Consider the following 14,674-nt stretch of genomic DNA (forward strand, 5'->3'; position numbering starts at 1 on the left):
ATATATATATATATATTTTAGATTTGGTTCTTCCACTCTATATACCGGAATTGAACGAACAAATTTGTTTTATGGTAGCATAGAACCAGAAGTAACACGACTTATTACATGCCATGGTACGGGGGATCCATGGTACAAGATGGGATTGCTGAATGATTTAAATGAGAACGCAATTACAATTCTTGTTAACGGTACCTCGCATTCTGCCGATTTGTACTCGATTAGGGATTCCGATTCCGATGAGTTAAAACAGGCCAAAATCAGGATTATGAACACAATAAGTGCCTGGATATATGAAATAGAAGGAGAAGGTGGTTCAACAGCAACAATTCCAGTAACGACTACAACAATTAATCCAGGAATAATTACAACTAATGTACCTATACCTACATCTCCACCAACTGTTGGGAATGAAGATAATGATAATAATGCGGATAATTTTGCTATATCAAATGCCCCAACGATGGCCATTTTTCTCAGTGTTTTATTGATACTATTGACGTGCTGAATATAATTATATCTTAAAGATTACATAAATAATATATAAAAAAATATTAACCTACCTTTATATTTACTAATAGTGTAAATTAATACTTGATACAGCATCAGTATTCAATTCCCGTATTTTATTAAAAAAAAATGTGTCCTTAGAAACCTACATAAGCCTATTAGGCATTCTCTGAATGTCCCAGGTTCACTAGTATCATTAGTATGTAATGATGTGAAAAATTCCTTTTATAGGGCATACGCAGTATTTTTTTTATTGTACATTACCCTTTTCATAAGTTCAGATGAAATTTATTAATATAGGAGTTCTACATGGTGGAATATTTTTTTCCTTATATTTTTTTTTTAATAGATGATACATATATGGTACTTACTACATAAATTATGGTATTGGTTGTAATGTAAATTTCATATTACTTAAAACACTCTGTGTAAGAGCATTGGCTAAACGATACTTCAATTGAGGAAAGGTCAAGAGAACAAAAACAAGAAGATTTCAATAATAAAGTTTAAATTAGGTTAAGGTTATAAACCTTTTTTGTTTTGGACATATTTTTATCAGAGGAAAAAAGATATGCCAGAAAATTTATTAGTTTGTGTTCCTGGACAAAGACTTTGTCTTTCAGATAAAAGTCATATTGCTGGACAGGGAACTTATGAAAGAGGGGGCTACATATATTCTACATTGGCTGGTTTGGTTGATGTTGTTGATAATGAAGGGGTAAAACTGGTCCAATCTATTTCTCTTTTGATTTAAGAAAGTCTTAACTTTCAGGTGAAAGTAATAGAAGTCCATAGTTGTGGAGAACAAACATTGGTACCTGCACAGGGAGATATTGTTACTGCTCAGGTTACAATTATAACTCAGCAGTCATGTAAATGTATTATAAAATGTATTGGGGATACCGTTTTAAGCAGACCTCATCGTGCAATTTTGAGAAGGGAAGACATTAGAGCTACAGAAAAAGACCGTGTTGAAGTATATAAATGTTTCAGGCCAGGTGATATAATTCTAGCAAGAGTTGTATCCTTTATAAGACTATTAACTTTCAAGAAACATAAAAGCGTTTCCCTTAATATTTTTCTAGCTTCCTATAACAGAGGCACATTCCTATCAGCTCTCAACTGCTGAAAATGAATTGGGGGTTGTTATGGCCCATTCAGAAAATGGCCATCCCATGGTACCCATTAGCTGGACAGAAATGCAGTGCGTGAAAACATTTGTCAAAGCTCCTAGAAAAGTAGCAAAAGTGGTTCCAGAAAATTTTAAAATGGATTCAGATGAAACATGAGACTAATTGTATTAAAACTTAACACTGTAAGCAAATCTGTTTATTGTTAGTGGATTTTAAATATAAATAGAAACAATTAAAAAAATGATTCTCTTGTTGATTTATCCTGTGTTACATATGATAAATCATTTATTTTATAAATGTGGCATCTATTACATTTCTTAAACGTGAAAGTTTGTAGGTTAGATTTGTGTTGAGGTTATGTGCATTTTAATGCTGTGCAAGTGGCAGAGGTTTTTAGAAGCACGTCTCATTTTCATTCTGGATTAGTTATTATTGTGTTGAATAAGTGTGGAATATGGACAGTAATTCTGACGAATCAGATTATAACGATAGCGATGCAGAGGTAATTTTTGTCCATTTTATTAGTAGCAATAAATAATGCACTTTTGTTCATTTAATTTTAGTTGCAAGAAGCATTTTCAAAGGGCCTCTTAAAGCCTGGATTAAACCTAGTTGAAAAGGCTCCTAAAACTTGTGTAAATAATGTAAGTACTTTACTTTTCATGAGATTTTTGTGATGATTTATATATGTTAAATTGCAGAGTGGATTGAAGCAAAAGTTAAATGAAATTAAATTAAACCTTGATTGGGTTGAACGATTAGATTGTACCAACAAAGAAGCTCCCTTGGCACCAGAGTTAGCTGCACAAATATTACAACAAGAACAAAAGAGAGAAAATGAAATAAGAAATAATAAAAAATTGCCTCAAGTTCCACTTAGTGAAGACCCTGTTCTAAATGATTTTAAGAGAGAAATGATGTTTTTTAGACAAGGTCAAGCTACAGTGTTGGAAGCCATTCCACGTTTAAAAGCACTTAATATTCCAACAAAAAGGTAGATTTTATTATTGAATTTGCCTGTATTGAAAATATTCACTTTCTTATATTAATTTGAAATTTGGTAAATTTATTGGCTGGTGGCACCATAATATTCTAGTGTTAAGAACTTAAGGTTTATATATTGAATGAAAAGTACTTCATATGTTGGTAGTTGTAAAGAAACAACATTCATCATTCAATTTTTAATTTGTACTGTTTTTCTCTTTTTTTTAATCCAAGTTGTATTAATTTATCTTCAAACACTTCATATTATAGGCCAGATGATTACTTTGCTGAAATGGCAAAAACTGATGAGCACATGCAGAGAATTCGTGAAAATTTAATGAAAAAGCAAATGCAACAACAGAGAAGTGAAAAGGTCAAACAGTTGAGGGCCCAAAAGAAGGAAGGCAAAGCTCTTCAGGTTCAAGCAAAACTGCAAAGGCAGGAAAGGAAGAAACAAATTTTAGAACATGTTAAGAAAGTCCGCAAAGGTGTTCTCAAAGATTTGGATTTTGATGATAATAAAAACAATAATAAGAACTACAAAAATAATGTAAACAGTAAAAGAAAGTATAAGGACATTAAATATGGTAATAAAAGAGGAAATAGTAATATGAAAAACACAAAAAAAGTGTTTTACAAAAAACGAAAGAACAAAAATAAAAAACAGAAGTAGTTTTTATGCTGTGTATTTTTTATCAATAAAATATTTTTACATTTATTAATAATTAGTAATCTATTTAGATAAACATTATGGCAGTACATTTTATGGCATTAAAATTTCTTTGTAATTATTTAAGCTTTTTGAATTCCTTATTTATAAAATTCATTAATTTCTCTTCATAAATTTGTCTTTGTATATAAGAGACCGCTTCCTATGAACAGTAAAGTATTATAATTCTAAAATAACAATGTGAATAAAAACTTACAGGTCTTGGTGTAAAAAAATAGTCCTCAACTTCAGGTAACTGAAGATAATAATTCATATTTGAACGCATTACTTGATCATCAGGAAAGAAGAGTAAATAACTTGCAACAGCTGCACAAGTTGCTTGATAGTTTTTCTCTAAAAAAGATAAAATAAGTAAAAGTAATACATTAAAGATTTAAAATAATGTATTTACCTTTAAAATATGAATATTGTAAATAGTCATAGTGACTTGGTAAAAAGTCATCTTGTTTCTCCCCATTTAAAGAGTTCAGGGTGTTTTTACATTCTCTTTTGCACTTTAAAACAAATGTGAAATGGTCTGAAATGAGGAATGTTAATAAGAAAATTGATTTTTTTTTAATAATTTAATTCAATACTTGCAATAGCTGGCATAAAATCAGGATACCATCCATTGTGACCAAATGGCCCTTCACATTGGGCTCTGCATTCTTCCTCTGACTGTATATAAGATGATAGAGATTCCTCCATATAAGCAATTGCTGCTACCCAATCTTTTTTGTTATACACATCAACACCAAGGGCATAAAAAGCAACATAGTCCTAAAACAAAGTTTTAGTTAATCAACAAGGATACTTTTTTATTTACAAAAAGGGTAGCATACTTTTGCTTCATAGTTGACAATGTCATTCTGGACAACATCTGGAAGGGTCAAATAATGTTTTAAACTTATTCTGGTTGTGTTATCATTTGGATTAGTCACTAAATATGTGAAAGCAGCTGAAGCTGCCTTTTGGTAGTTTTTGTTCTGAAATAAAATTTTCTTTATAGTAGGTTTAAATTTTTAATAAACTAATTAAGTATATAATATGGATTATTTTCTTCTTCCCTGCTCAACCCTTACTTGAAAATAACATAAATGCAAATATTCATAAGGAGTTTTATTATGAAACTTCCTTTCAATTTCCACAGGAATGTTATTGAACTCTATTAAATCTGGATGTTCATTTTTACATTTCATTATACATAGTGTATTTCGAACTGCTTTTTCAAAAAATCGTAAGTTGTTAACGTCCAAGGAATACAAAGGAATTGAGTCTTCAACTTCTTTGGCACATTCTAATCTACAGTTCTGAAGCTGTTTTGAAAGAATATTGTATTTCTCAACTGCTTTCTCTAATTTCTCTATACATCCTTTAAAATTATTTTCCAAGTAGGAATTAATGCCTTCTTGCATGAGCACTTCACACGAATCACTATCCTCCTTTTGGTTTTCGTCATTACAATGCGTTACATTTAGTAACAAGAATTTAAAAATTATGTACATAAGAAGGAACTGTTTACTAGAAGGCATGTTGACCCTTATATCTAATTAAATGAGCCAATTTTACTAAAAATATTACAGTCTTATAAACAATGTTACTAAATTAAACATCCTGCTGATTAGAATGTTCAATTTTTAATGATGCTCTGAATTTTTCCTTGAAATACACTATACACACGTCTCAAATATATTATTTACTAGAATGAAAGAATATAGTACACATGCATATGTGATTCCTACACGCACGTTCTACTTACTATGTTTTACTTAATTTAAGATACCTAAACTCTTCGTGTTAACTGTAGTATATAATGCTCAAGTAAAATGCTATATATATAGACACTTACGTAATTGCAAACTGCAATTTCATTAATGAATACAGTAGATAAACTCTTTCATGTAAGAACCATTTATCTTTTATAATTGTTACGAATGTTATGTAGTAAAATGAGTATATTTTCGATCGATTTAATTTATTCAAGACACAAGCAAATCTGTTTATTGTTAGTGGATTTTAAATATAAATAGAAACAATTAAAAAAATGATTCTCTTGTTGATTTATCCTGTGTTACATATGATAAATCATTTATTTTATAAATGTGGCATCTATTACATTTCTTAAACGTGAAAGTTTGTAGGTTAGATTTGTGTTGAGGTTATGTGCATTTTAATGCTGTGCAAGTGGCAGAGGTTTNAATTTAAAAAAAAGGTAGTGAAACTTTTTCGTTAAAATGCTTTCTACAAAAATTATGCATCACAGAAAAAGTTACAATGAACAATAATTTTTCCATCTAATTTCTATACATATACGCATAACTTTTTATTGTTGCTATTACAACAAAATGTTACTCATATTTGCAAGGTAGCAAAAAAAGGGGCCGATCCTGGGAACTTAACATGGCGTCCTGTGCAACTAAAAGAAAAGTTTGTCCCCCTATATCTTATATGTTGCATTGGTTATTTTCAGTTTATTCTTCAGCTAGATTTAGCTATTTGTGTTGTAGACTTAATTGATGCATATTTAATACCAGGAAAAGCAATAGGTATGTTACATGGCTTACACACCTTAAGTATAAATTCTTTATAATTACAAATTAATAGTTACCTTCAACGAGCAATAAAAATCGACAGAAAAAACTAGTATATAGTTATATATTGACAGAAACTATTTATTATAAAAGTATATGTTTTATGCCTGAAAACATACGTTTTCAGCATTTCAACTCAATTAAATTTCAGTAATCTGTTTTTTTTTTTTCTGTAACGGAAATCTTTTTATTCTAAGTATTAAGATTGCAATAGATATATTATGATGATGAGTATATTAAATAGCAGTTTAGCTTAACCGTGAAGTGTAGTGTTTTTCGTGATTTCCCGCAGTTGATAAAAATCGCTTTATTGTACTTTTTTTTATGTACTACCTAATACTTAAATAGCGCATATGGTGTGATATATAAAAGGAAGAAGCGAATCCTATTTCGATGAAACTATAACTGCACGTAGGTATACTTTGATAATTGATTGTTTTTTATTTTTCTGGAAATGTTTATTTCTTATCAAACCACGCACCTTGTTTAATTATCTATATCATTTACCATTATTTTCAACACTTCCTTATATATTCAATCCTGTGCAAGTATGAAAACTAGAGTTAGAAGATTTTAAGTTATAGTTTCATAAAGATAATTGAACTTCCTCATTAATTACCATTTAAGCATCATCAATGTCATGATTTAATACATTTGGCGGGAAAAACTGTACCCAAAACAACACGTCGTTGCATAAATTATGAAATCTTAATTTAATTACCTAAACAAAAACGAACAAGAAACATTAATTAATAATTACAGGTAAATAAAAATCTCCAGTCAATTATGGACTCTTTTATCAATCAATATCAAATAACACGAATCATAAAAATTAAATAGATTTGAACTTATATTATTCTGTTATCAGTGATCGACATCAACGAGTAATTAAACTGGAAACGTTCTAATCGTAAATTCTACTCTTCTAATTAACTATCACGAGACTCAAAGATAAGATTTGTATACCGGTTTTTAAAAATAAACGTTTTTGTTAATAAATCGTTGGATAATAAAAAAAAAAAGTCAATTGAAAAAATCAATGTATTCTATTCAATAATAAAGCTTTTAATTTGAAACTTTCCACTTTCGCTGTTAGATTCCCATTCGTGAGTGGGGGATCTGGGCGAGGAAATGATATGGAACATCATCCGTATGCTGGGGTTTTATATAGAATAAGTACTGTGTAGAACTACCCATTAAAATTAAAGTAGCGTAAACCAAAACATAAAGAAAGTTGTGTATTTTGTCATACGGACTTTGTATAAAATTTAGATAAATGTTTTTTATTTCTTTTACATCTTTCTTTTTTTTTTTTATTTCTTAAACATTCTTCTTTGTTGGGGGGCCAGCACTGCCAGGTCGTATAATTGGATACAATATTTGTATAATAGTCATGTTATGTGTATCATGCATCATAGCCGAGTGCTTTGTACTGTATACATAGTTACCAAAAATAAGAATTCAAAAACAAAGTTCCTCAACTCTAAGACCTTTATCCGTCACTGCTACTAGTTCCTCAGTGCAATTTTACTTATTTTTAAGTTACAATATGATATACATAGATAAGAGAACAATAGCACGACGTCGTAAACATATTTTTTTTGTTGCCATTCACAATTTCAAAAGTCCATTACTCAGTTGTTTAAATAATTATTTCAAAAACATTTAGATAAACTTATAATTGTTCTCCCAGCATCCAAAACATTAAAAAGTTTAAAAAAGCATATTTCTGTTTGTATACAAGTCAAACGTTTTAGAGCAATTTTTGAAGCCTATAATTTATTGTTTTATTTTAATTTCTTCCTCACTTCAAAATATTATCAAAGCCGCAATAAGGGCAAAAATAATTTTTTATAAAAGCCAACATCGACGTTTGCCTTTTGATATGAGGTTTATTCAAGGTAGATTGCAAATAACAAAAGTACTGATTTAAATAACACAAACACTTTTGAAAAATTAGTGTTTTGCCTGTGTTATTTTGTCTATGACTTCTACAATAAGCTTTATTTTGTTTTACTTTACACATAATTTCCTTTCCATTAATAACACGTGCATAGAAATGGCACTGAATCAGTTAATGAGCAAATTTTTTGATGTTTATCATGTATTAAAAACAAAATTTACCTAACTATCTAAATGTGTTTACCATCAGGCAGATTGAATCAATGTTCCGATCAATAAAAAAAAACACCTTTTATGATTCTTGAAGGCATGTGGAATAATAAATTTTTGTAATTCCAATATTACTAAGTGTGCTTCACCAGTCGTAAAAATTGTTATAAACAACTGATAATACATTGCATATTATACGTACTAATGCGCATTTTTCAAAGATAATGGTTTATTTATTTATTTCAAAATATTTATTAATAATTAGTAATCTATTTAGATAAACATTATGGCAGTACATTTTATGGCATTAAAATTTCTTTGTAATTATTTANCTTAACTATTTGCGAACAGTAATCTAACCTAGGTCTACCTCTACCACTCCTAACTCCTGTTTCTGCCTCTAATATGTCTCTGACTCTAGACCTTCATGCTTGAGGAGGTGTCCTGCCTATCTCGCCTATTTTTTATTGACTTCCATAAAGTCCTCTGTTCTCCTATTCTATGTAATATCTCTCCATTTCTACCCACGTTGTCCTCATCATTCGCCTATACCACTTGCTTCTAACATTTCAAAAAATAATAATTATTGTTTATTTTTTCCATTGGTAGGCCTTTTTGCTAGCATACTCCTTGTCCAGTATGCCAACAGTATTGAAGTATCACAACATTTACTTCATGAAATCATCGAAGATGTCATATCCATAGTTTTTAGTATACCAACATTCAACAAAATTACTTGTTCTGATGTAAACAGCACTAGACTTCGCTACTACCTTTACACACCCAACAACCAAATTAATGCGACACGTTTGAACCCAGAAGGGCAAGATAATGACTTGACAAATTTCGATCCTTCTTTGGAAACAAAATTCGTAACCCATGGTTGGTTGGGGGAAGTTAACGAATCATGGCCAGAAGATATCAAAAATGCGTATTTGAAAACAGGAAATTACAACATTATTCTCCTAGACTGGACAGCCTATTCAACTCACAGATATTCTAGATCTGCATGTTTTGTACCCAAAATAGCTAACGCGACAGCCCGATTATTGGTTCAATTGAAAAAAGATGCGAATTTAGATTTAAACAAAACACACTTGATAGGGCATTCTTTAGGGGGACAAATGGCTGGAATCACCGGTCAATTTATTCAGAACTTAACCAGTGGTGAGTTAAATTTTGAGTTTGGTTTCCCACTATACAATACACTATATATTTTAATAGTTATATATTCTCCTTAATTTTTTACATGCTCCTCTCGGGGTTCTTGCAATTTGCTCACTCACTCTTCTTAAACTAGAGGTAATTTGTAGGTGAAAAAGTCAAAAGAGTGACCGGTCTTGATGCAGCTGGGCCGTTATTTTGTTATCCGAGAGTAGACCATAAAGACGAACGAATAACTGCAGACGATGCCCAATTTGTTGACGGAATACACAGCAATGATGGGGAATTTGGTTGTAACATTGATTACGCCCAGTCTAACTTTTATCCAAATTGTGGACGAAGTCAAAGCGGTTGCACGAAAGTCGATGTGTCTCTATTAAACATCACAGGATCTTTTAACGAGTTCTTTAGCAAAAGTACGAATTTTTTCTTAACACCTGTTATTGTTCCATTTAGATAATAGTTAAAAGGCAAGGGGGGATAATTTGGTATGCGGTGTAGGGCCAAAAAAAGGCACTATTTGCATTAAACAAACGCTTTAAAACAATTATATCTTAATGAATCAGTTTTGAATATAAAATAGTGAGTAATGCAAAGTTTGGCAATACTAATTAAGACCATCTTAATTTTTCGAAAAAATAATCCACGTTACTTTTCAGTTTCATGCAGTCACGGAAGATCTCATCAATATTGGCTCGAGAGTATATCAAAAAACGATTTTTCATCGCGTTCCTGCAGTTCTTGTTTATTTTTCCAGGGGAACTTGTGTTCTGCGAATTCGGATGATAATGTTATGGGTGAATATACTTCGTTTTCTAAGGACGGAGAGTATTTCTTGAAAACTAACACCGAAGCGCCTTTTGGTCTTCTATAAACAGATATATTGTTTTAAGTTTTTTAAGTGGAAAGTGTACAGTATAAGTTATTATGTTAATGATTCTTTTAAAAGTTTATTAGATGTTAATGTCACGAATTCGTGTTTCCTTTTCCTTTAAAAGCCACTTACTGTATGTCTGTATCTGCTCTATAACAAATATTAATTTTGCAAGCGCGATAACGAATGTCATCAAAGTCGGAAAAATAAGGTGACAATGGAATATTACAATTTTTAAAGTGTATCTCTTCAAGGATACGAATAAAGTTATTGTCTACTTATATAAGCAGACACAATACTGTAATAAAAAACAACATTCATTTGCAAAACAAGGAAATTAACAAATTGTGTGGATATTCATTATGAACTGTATTGGAATATATTTGCTTAAATTTATTAAATTTTCTTGCATCGCCGCTAATCTTAGATATTGTGAAATATTTTAGTTTTCATTTTTTATCCTTGATGTGATTATTTTAAAATTAATTTTAACCAACCTCAACTATTCCACATAATAAAGTTGTTTACTTATTTACATTAAATCACCCCATAATTTAGAGCTGCTTCAGAATTAATTAGTAATTAAGAATCAGAGCGTGGAATGTTAGAACAATAGGCGAGATATGTGCTCAGGCATGAAGGACTAGTTAGAGACATATTATAAGCAGAAACATGAGTTAAGAGGAGAAGAGGTAAACCCACATTAGATTATTATTTACAAATAGTTAATGATGTGGGATATTCTAGATTTAGGGAAATGGAGGTGGAGGAGGACTTACGACCTTATGATTCGAGGATGAATAATAGTCAAAAGTTCGTGATTATTCTTTTAAAAACAAAAGGCACCAAACAAAATGATCAAGTACATAGAGATATGCATCAAAAGTTTATGAACTAAAAGAATTGCGTTCTTGTAAAAGTTCAAATGTAAATTTGTTGTGGGCAATCTAATGAAGAGGAGACGGCGCCCGTTAAAAATATAAAATTACGCACAAACTAAATAAACAAGTAGATATGATAGCAAAACTTATAAAGATCTGAACATTGAGAAAGGGAAGCATTATTGTGGAAAAATTTAAATTACAAAAGTACCTAGTCGAAAGATAATTCCAAAGATGAACTTGTTCTTTTGTTTGATAGTCGTGTCAACAGTTACAATTGAAAACAGTGAAGCTGATATAGAAGTTGACGAAACAATTCTTCAGAGGATAGTAACCGATATTTTGAATATACTTTATCGTGCTCCGATTTTCGAAAGAATAACTTGTGATTCCGTTAACAATAGTTTAGTGAATTTCGATTTGTATACTTCTCAAAACAAGGATGAACCGGTTATCCTTAGGGCAGGTGAAGTCAACAATTTAACTCTATTTAATCCATCGTTGGAAACGAAATTATTGATACACGGCTGGATTGGCAACGTAACTGATTGGATGCGATTGGCAAAAAATGAATATTTGAGAACCGGCGATTATAATATAATTTTGCTAGATTGGTCTGCATATGCTCTAAACATGTATTCTCAGAGTGTTTGTTTTCTTAAAGAAATTGCCGAAAAAGCTGCTCATTTGTTAATTCAAATTAGAGATGAAGCTAATCTTGATTTCAATAAGACGCATGTAATTGGTCATTCCTTAGGAGGACAAATGGCTGGACTAATTGGGCAGAATATTGACAAACTCACGGGAGGTAAATATTCTAATGTTAGGGGAAAAACCGAATCGTTAAATTTCTATTAGTTTGAGATATCTACTATTCTGTATATCAGAATGAAAACTACTAATAATAAACTAAGTAGAATCAAATATCATATTTTATGCAAGCTATCTTTTACATTTTACGTAGTTGTCTCTGTTTAATTATTAAAATTATAAACTTATAATAATAATGAAACTAGTGAAACTGAAACTGTCCTTGCTGAATTACCTTTAGTTTACTCTCGACGTACAATAAGATTTATCAGTATTTCTCTAGCACAATGTCTTTCTAGAGACAATTTCTCAATTTTCCGCCATGAACACCCTGTTTATTAATCTTAAATAAATAGAAATTATCATAAACAGTTAATACAACAAAAAAATTCACCTTGTATTTCTGTTAGCTATTTGAAAGGATCATCAAGTGTCTCACCATGAACTGCTACATATAAATAAATTAATATTACATAAAATCACCATGTAGGTACATCTATATTTTTGGACAATGTGAAAAGAAATATATTTTTTTGGTATTGTTTTCACTATTAATTGAAAAACATTAATTTTTCACATCATAGGGGATTATTCCAGTATTTCGCAAACATATCATTTTTTCTTATTTTAGATCTTTCATCCCCCAGAATAAGATAAGGTAAAAAAATTCCTCCCCCCCTTTTAAGAGCTTTTAAGCTTTAAGATATTTTTATTTGATTCTAGTAACTGTCTTTCATTAAAAAACTTGTTGATTGTGAAAGAATTTTTTTTTAAATTTTTCGAAGTTATAATTTACTATAAACACTACAATTGCTTTGACAAATTACGAAAAATTGAAGCACCGCTCCCATTAAACATGCTTACATATTATTTAAATGGTCCTAAAGACGCGTTAAATTTCCAATTCTAGAATTCTTCTTTTTAGGTGAAAAAGTATACAGAATAACTGGCCTTGACGCTGCAGGACCATTGTTTTGTTATCCTGTTTTAGAAGATAATGATAAACGAATAACTTCCGATGACGCTTACTTTGTCGATGGTATTCACACTTCCGAAGAAGATTATGGCTGCGACGATCCTTATGGGCATGTAAATTTTTACCCTAATTGTGGTCGGACTCAAGCCGGTTGTGAAAGTACTAATTTTACTTTTTCAAACATTACTGGAAGTTTACAGAATATTTTTGATAGAGGTACTGAAAAACGAATTTTTTTAAATCTTTTTTATACATTGTTTCCTCTGCAGTTAGTTGTAGCCATCAAAGAGCACCTATTTACTGGATTGAAAGTATTAATTCTGATGGTTTTGTGTCCGTATTCTGTAGTACATGTGCAGAATATATTTTAGAAACGTGCGAAAGGGATGAAAACATTACTACAGATATCTGTATTATGGGAGAGCATCTATCATTATCTACTCCTAAAGGGAAATATTATTTAAGCACAAGATCCACGTGGCCGTATGTAATGAATGATGATGAATGATCTTTTTATCAAGACTGATACTTAATTAACTGATTATGTTGTATATCGATCAGCTTTTTGTGAACGCTTTAATTACTTAATATTATATATCTATTAATCAATTATTGAATATTTAACTAGAGAACCATTGGATGTTATTCATTCAGAAGATTAAAACAAAAATGCATATTAATTTTCTTTTTTGGGTCCGCTACGTGCTGTCCGTCTGATTCCGACATATGTGCGCGCACCTTTAAAGCATTAATACCTGTTGATTATTTAAATGAAAAACAATATTAATGTAGTTGTATGTATATTATAATTTATGTTCACAGTCAACAATTTTACATATAATGGAACAATTGAGGCTAATCACAATTTAAAGTTGAAATATAAATGGCAACATTTGTATTTCGTAATAACGTGGCAATTACGATTTAAAGCCTTTTTAAACATAATAGAAATTGCTTGCATGTAATTGAAAAATGTTGGCCCTTTTACCTAATAAAAATTGGAAATTCGATGTTTCAGCAACTGTGAAGTTTATATATGTCACCTTGGGCACTAACAATACTTGCCCAAACAAGGGTATGCACCAAATTATTAACTAAACAAATACTGTTACATCATACTATAAGTTTTAAACTAATATAACTCTGAATGAGCCTGCACAATTCAGCATTATAGTCATCTAAATGAAACACATGATTTTCGAATGGTTTTCTTTATACTTCCTCCAATTCCTGGATGTAAATTAGTCCTAAATATTTCAATGCATCCTTGCAAAATAAGTCATTCATATAAATTAATGAACCAACATGTATTTTTGTAGTCCAAGGTGATCCTGCAACATAGTTTCATAGTCAACTCTTATGGCTTTCTGGCATATCCTTATTTTTCTTTTGTATGCCAGAAACAACGCATATAAAACTAAAAGTATTATACATATCGTACCTGCTCTTTTGATATCTTAATTCACCTATTTCTATATTTATTTCCAACTGTACTGTTGATTTATGGGCGACATGAATGGTGCTACTGGCTGCTTACTAATAATCAAAACATGAAAAAACTATGCTATTGCTGAAAGATAAATTAAAGTATTATCATAACATTACCTCATAAAGTTATTATATTATTATACCTTATTTTTCAAAAAGTTTATGTGGTACATTAAACAGTTGACATTAGAAAAATATTGAGGTTATAAATTAAAAATTCATAGAACTATGATTCATAGACAGTCTGCTGAACTGCTGCCAACTGTAGAATATCCTAACAAGTAAAAAGTTCTGCTTTGCTGTGTTTTTATTTTATTTTTTCTTTTTAATAAACCAATCATTTTTTAACAAAACTATTTTGAAATTGAAACACTGTACTTTAAAGTTAATGAAACATACATTCCTACCATTTAAAATTGCTGTTTAAATCAAACCTTCCTGT

General features: G+C 30.3%; 6 protein-coding genes and 1 long non-coding RNA gene across 8 annotated transcripts in view; 5 read left to right on the forward strand and 2 right to left on the reverse strand.

Annotated features, from left to right (window-relative positions):
• Positions 1–616, forward strand: part of LOC108744430 (putative serine protease K12H4.7) — a 10,747-nt gene extending 10,131 nt beyond the window's left edge. Inside the window, exon 9 of the mRNA XM_018480185.1 lies at positions 22–616. Coding sequence (XP_018335687.1) covers positions 22–508 — 487 coding nt within the window. The 3' untranslated portion in view covers positions 509–616. The remainder of the gene's footprint in view (positions 1–21) is intronic.
• Positions 617–1,001: 385 nt separating this feature from the next.
• LOC108744421 (exosome complex component CSL4) lies at positions 1,002–2,068 on the forward strand. Of its 2 annotated transcripts, XM_018480173.2 has the most exons (4): positions 1,002–1,228; positions 1,283–1,531; positions 1,596–1,825; positions 1,981–2,068. In XM_018480173.2, the coding sequence occupies exons 1-3, from the start codon at positions 1,082–1,084 to the stop codon at positions 1,797–1,799; spliced, it is 600 nt and encodes a 199-aa protein (XP_018335675.1). In that variant the 5' UTR covers positions 1,002–1,081; the 3' UTR covers positions 1,800–1,825; positions 1,981–2,068. The 2 variants fall into 2 exon arrangements, with proteins under 2 accessions (XP_018335675.1, XP_018335674.1); XM_018480172.2 differs by lacking the exon at positions 1,981–2,068 and having other exon boundaries at positions 1,596–1,887.
• LOC108744420 (probable rRNA-processing protein EBP2 homolog) lies at positions 1,999–3,392 on the forward strand. The gene is made up of 4 exons (XM_018480171.1): positions 1,999–2,145; positions 2,207–2,287; positions 2,345–2,637; positions 2,898–3,392. Exons 1-4 carry the CDS (start codon positions 2,098–2,100, stop codon positions 3,298–3,300), a joined length of 825 nt encoding a protein of 274 aa, XP_018335673.1. The 5' UTR covers positions 1,999–2,097; the 3' UTR covers positions 3,301–3,392.
• Positions 3,321–5,109, reverse strand: LOC108744419 (prolyl 3-hydroxylase 1-like). The gene is made up of 6 exons (XM_018480168.2): positions 4,419–5,109; positions 4,179–4,322; positions 3,933–4,116; positions 3,749–3,874; positions 3,554–3,690; positions 3,321–3,499 (listed from the first exon to the last, which is right to left on the reverse strand). The coding sequence occupies exons 1-6, from the start codon at positions 4,866–4,868 to the stop codon at positions 3,416–3,418; spliced, it is 1,125 nt and encodes a 374-aa protein (XP_018335670.1). The 5' UTR covers positions 4,869–5,109; the 3' UTR covers positions 3,321–3,415.
• A 3,466-nt stretch (positions 5,110–8,575) lies between these two features.
• Positions 8,576–10,176, forward strand: LOC108744385 (pancreatic triacylglycerol lipase; the record flags this gene model as incomplete). Its single annotated transcript, XM_025976272.1, has 3 exons — positions 8,576–9,206; positions 9,353–9,619; positions 9,863–10,176. Coding segments are annotated over 3 exons (1,113 nt in total), but the record flags the coding sequence as incomplete, so codon positions are not given.
• Positions 10,177–11,101: 925 nt separating this feature from the next.
• LOC108744384 (pancreatic lipase-related protein 2-like) lies at positions 11,102–13,765 on the forward strand. The gene is made up of 3 exons (XM_018480120.2): positions 11,102–11,766; positions 12,694–12,960; positions 13,014–13,765. Exons 1-3 carry the CDS (start codon positions 11,193–11,195, stop codon positions 13,250–13,252), a joined length of 1,080 nt encoding a protein of 359 aa, XP_018335622.1. The 5' UTR covers positions 11,102–11,192; the 3' UTR covers positions 13,253–13,765.
• LOC108744386 lies at positions 13,528–14,607 on the reverse strand. The gene is made up of 3 exons (XR_001938958.1): positions 14,376–14,607; positions 14,186–14,314; positions 13,528–14,075 (listed from the first exon to the last, which is right to left on the reverse strand). It is a non-coding gene; the product is annotated as an uncharacterized LOC108744386 (long non-coding RNA).
• Between the last annotated feature and the right edge of the window lie 67 nt (positions 14,608–14,674).

This window comes from Agrilus planipennis, unplaced genomic scaffold (assembly GCF_000699045.2).
Source record: "Agrilus planipennis isolate EAB-ADULT unplaced genomic scaffold, Apla_2.0 scaffold17, whole genome shotgun sequence".
Taxonomy (NCBI): Eukaryota; Metazoa; Arthropoda; class Insecta; order Coleoptera; family Buprestidae; genus Agrilus; species Agrilus planipennis.

Excerpts from the sequence above, each read along its gene's own strand:
- LOC108744420 (XM_018480171.1), top strand. The coding sequence starts at position 2,098 with ATGGACAGTAATTCTGACGAATCAGATTATAACGATAGCGATGCAGAG. Across the intron at positions 2,288-2,344 it reads CTAAAACTTGTGTAAATAAT|AGTGGATTGAAGCAAAAGTT; the intron begins GTAAGTACTTTA and ends GTTAAATTGCAG. Across the intron at positions 2,638-2,897 it reads CTTAATATTCCAACAAAAAG|GCCAGATGATTACTTTGCTG; the intron begins GTAGATTTTATT and ends TTCATATTATAG.
- LOC108744419 (XM_018480168.2), bottom strand. The coding sequence starts at position 4,868 with ATGCCTTCTAGTAAACAGTTCCTTCTTATGTACATAATTTTTAAATTC. Across the intron at positions 3,875-3,932 it reads TTTTATGCCAGCTATTGCAA|ACCATTTCACATTTGTTTTA; the intron begins GTATTGAATTAA and ends TCCTCATTTCAG. Across the intron at positions 3,500-3,553 it reads ATTTTTTTACACCAAGACCT|GAAGCGGTCTCTTATATACA; the intron begins GTAAGTTTTTAT and ends TACTGTTCATAG.
- LOC108744384 (XM_018480120.2), top strand. The coding sequence starts at position 11,193 with ATGAACTTGTTCTTTTGTTTGATAGTCGTGTCAACAGTTACAATTGAA. Across the intron at positions 11,767-12,693 it reads TATTGACAAACTCACGGGAG|GTGAAAAAGTATACAGAATA; the intron begins GTAAATATTCTA and ends TCTTCTTTTTAG. Across the intron at positions 12,961-13,013 it reads ACAGAATATTTTTGATAGAG|TTAGTTGTAGCCATCAAAGA; the intron begins GTACTGAAAAAC and ends TTTCCTCTGCAG.
- LOC108744421 (XM_018480173.2), top strand. The coding sequence starts at position 1,082 with ATGCCAGAAAATTTATTAGTTTGTGTTCCTGGACAAAGACTTTGTCTT. Across the intron at positions 1,229-1,282 it reads ATGTTGTTGATAATGAAGGG|GTGAAAGTAATAGAAGTCCA; the intron begins GTAAAACTGGTC and ends CTTAACTTTCAG. Across the intron at positions 1,532-1,595 it reads ATATAATTCTAGCAAGAGTT|CTTCCTATAACAGAGGCACA; the intron begins GTATCCTTTATA and ends ATATTTTTCTAG.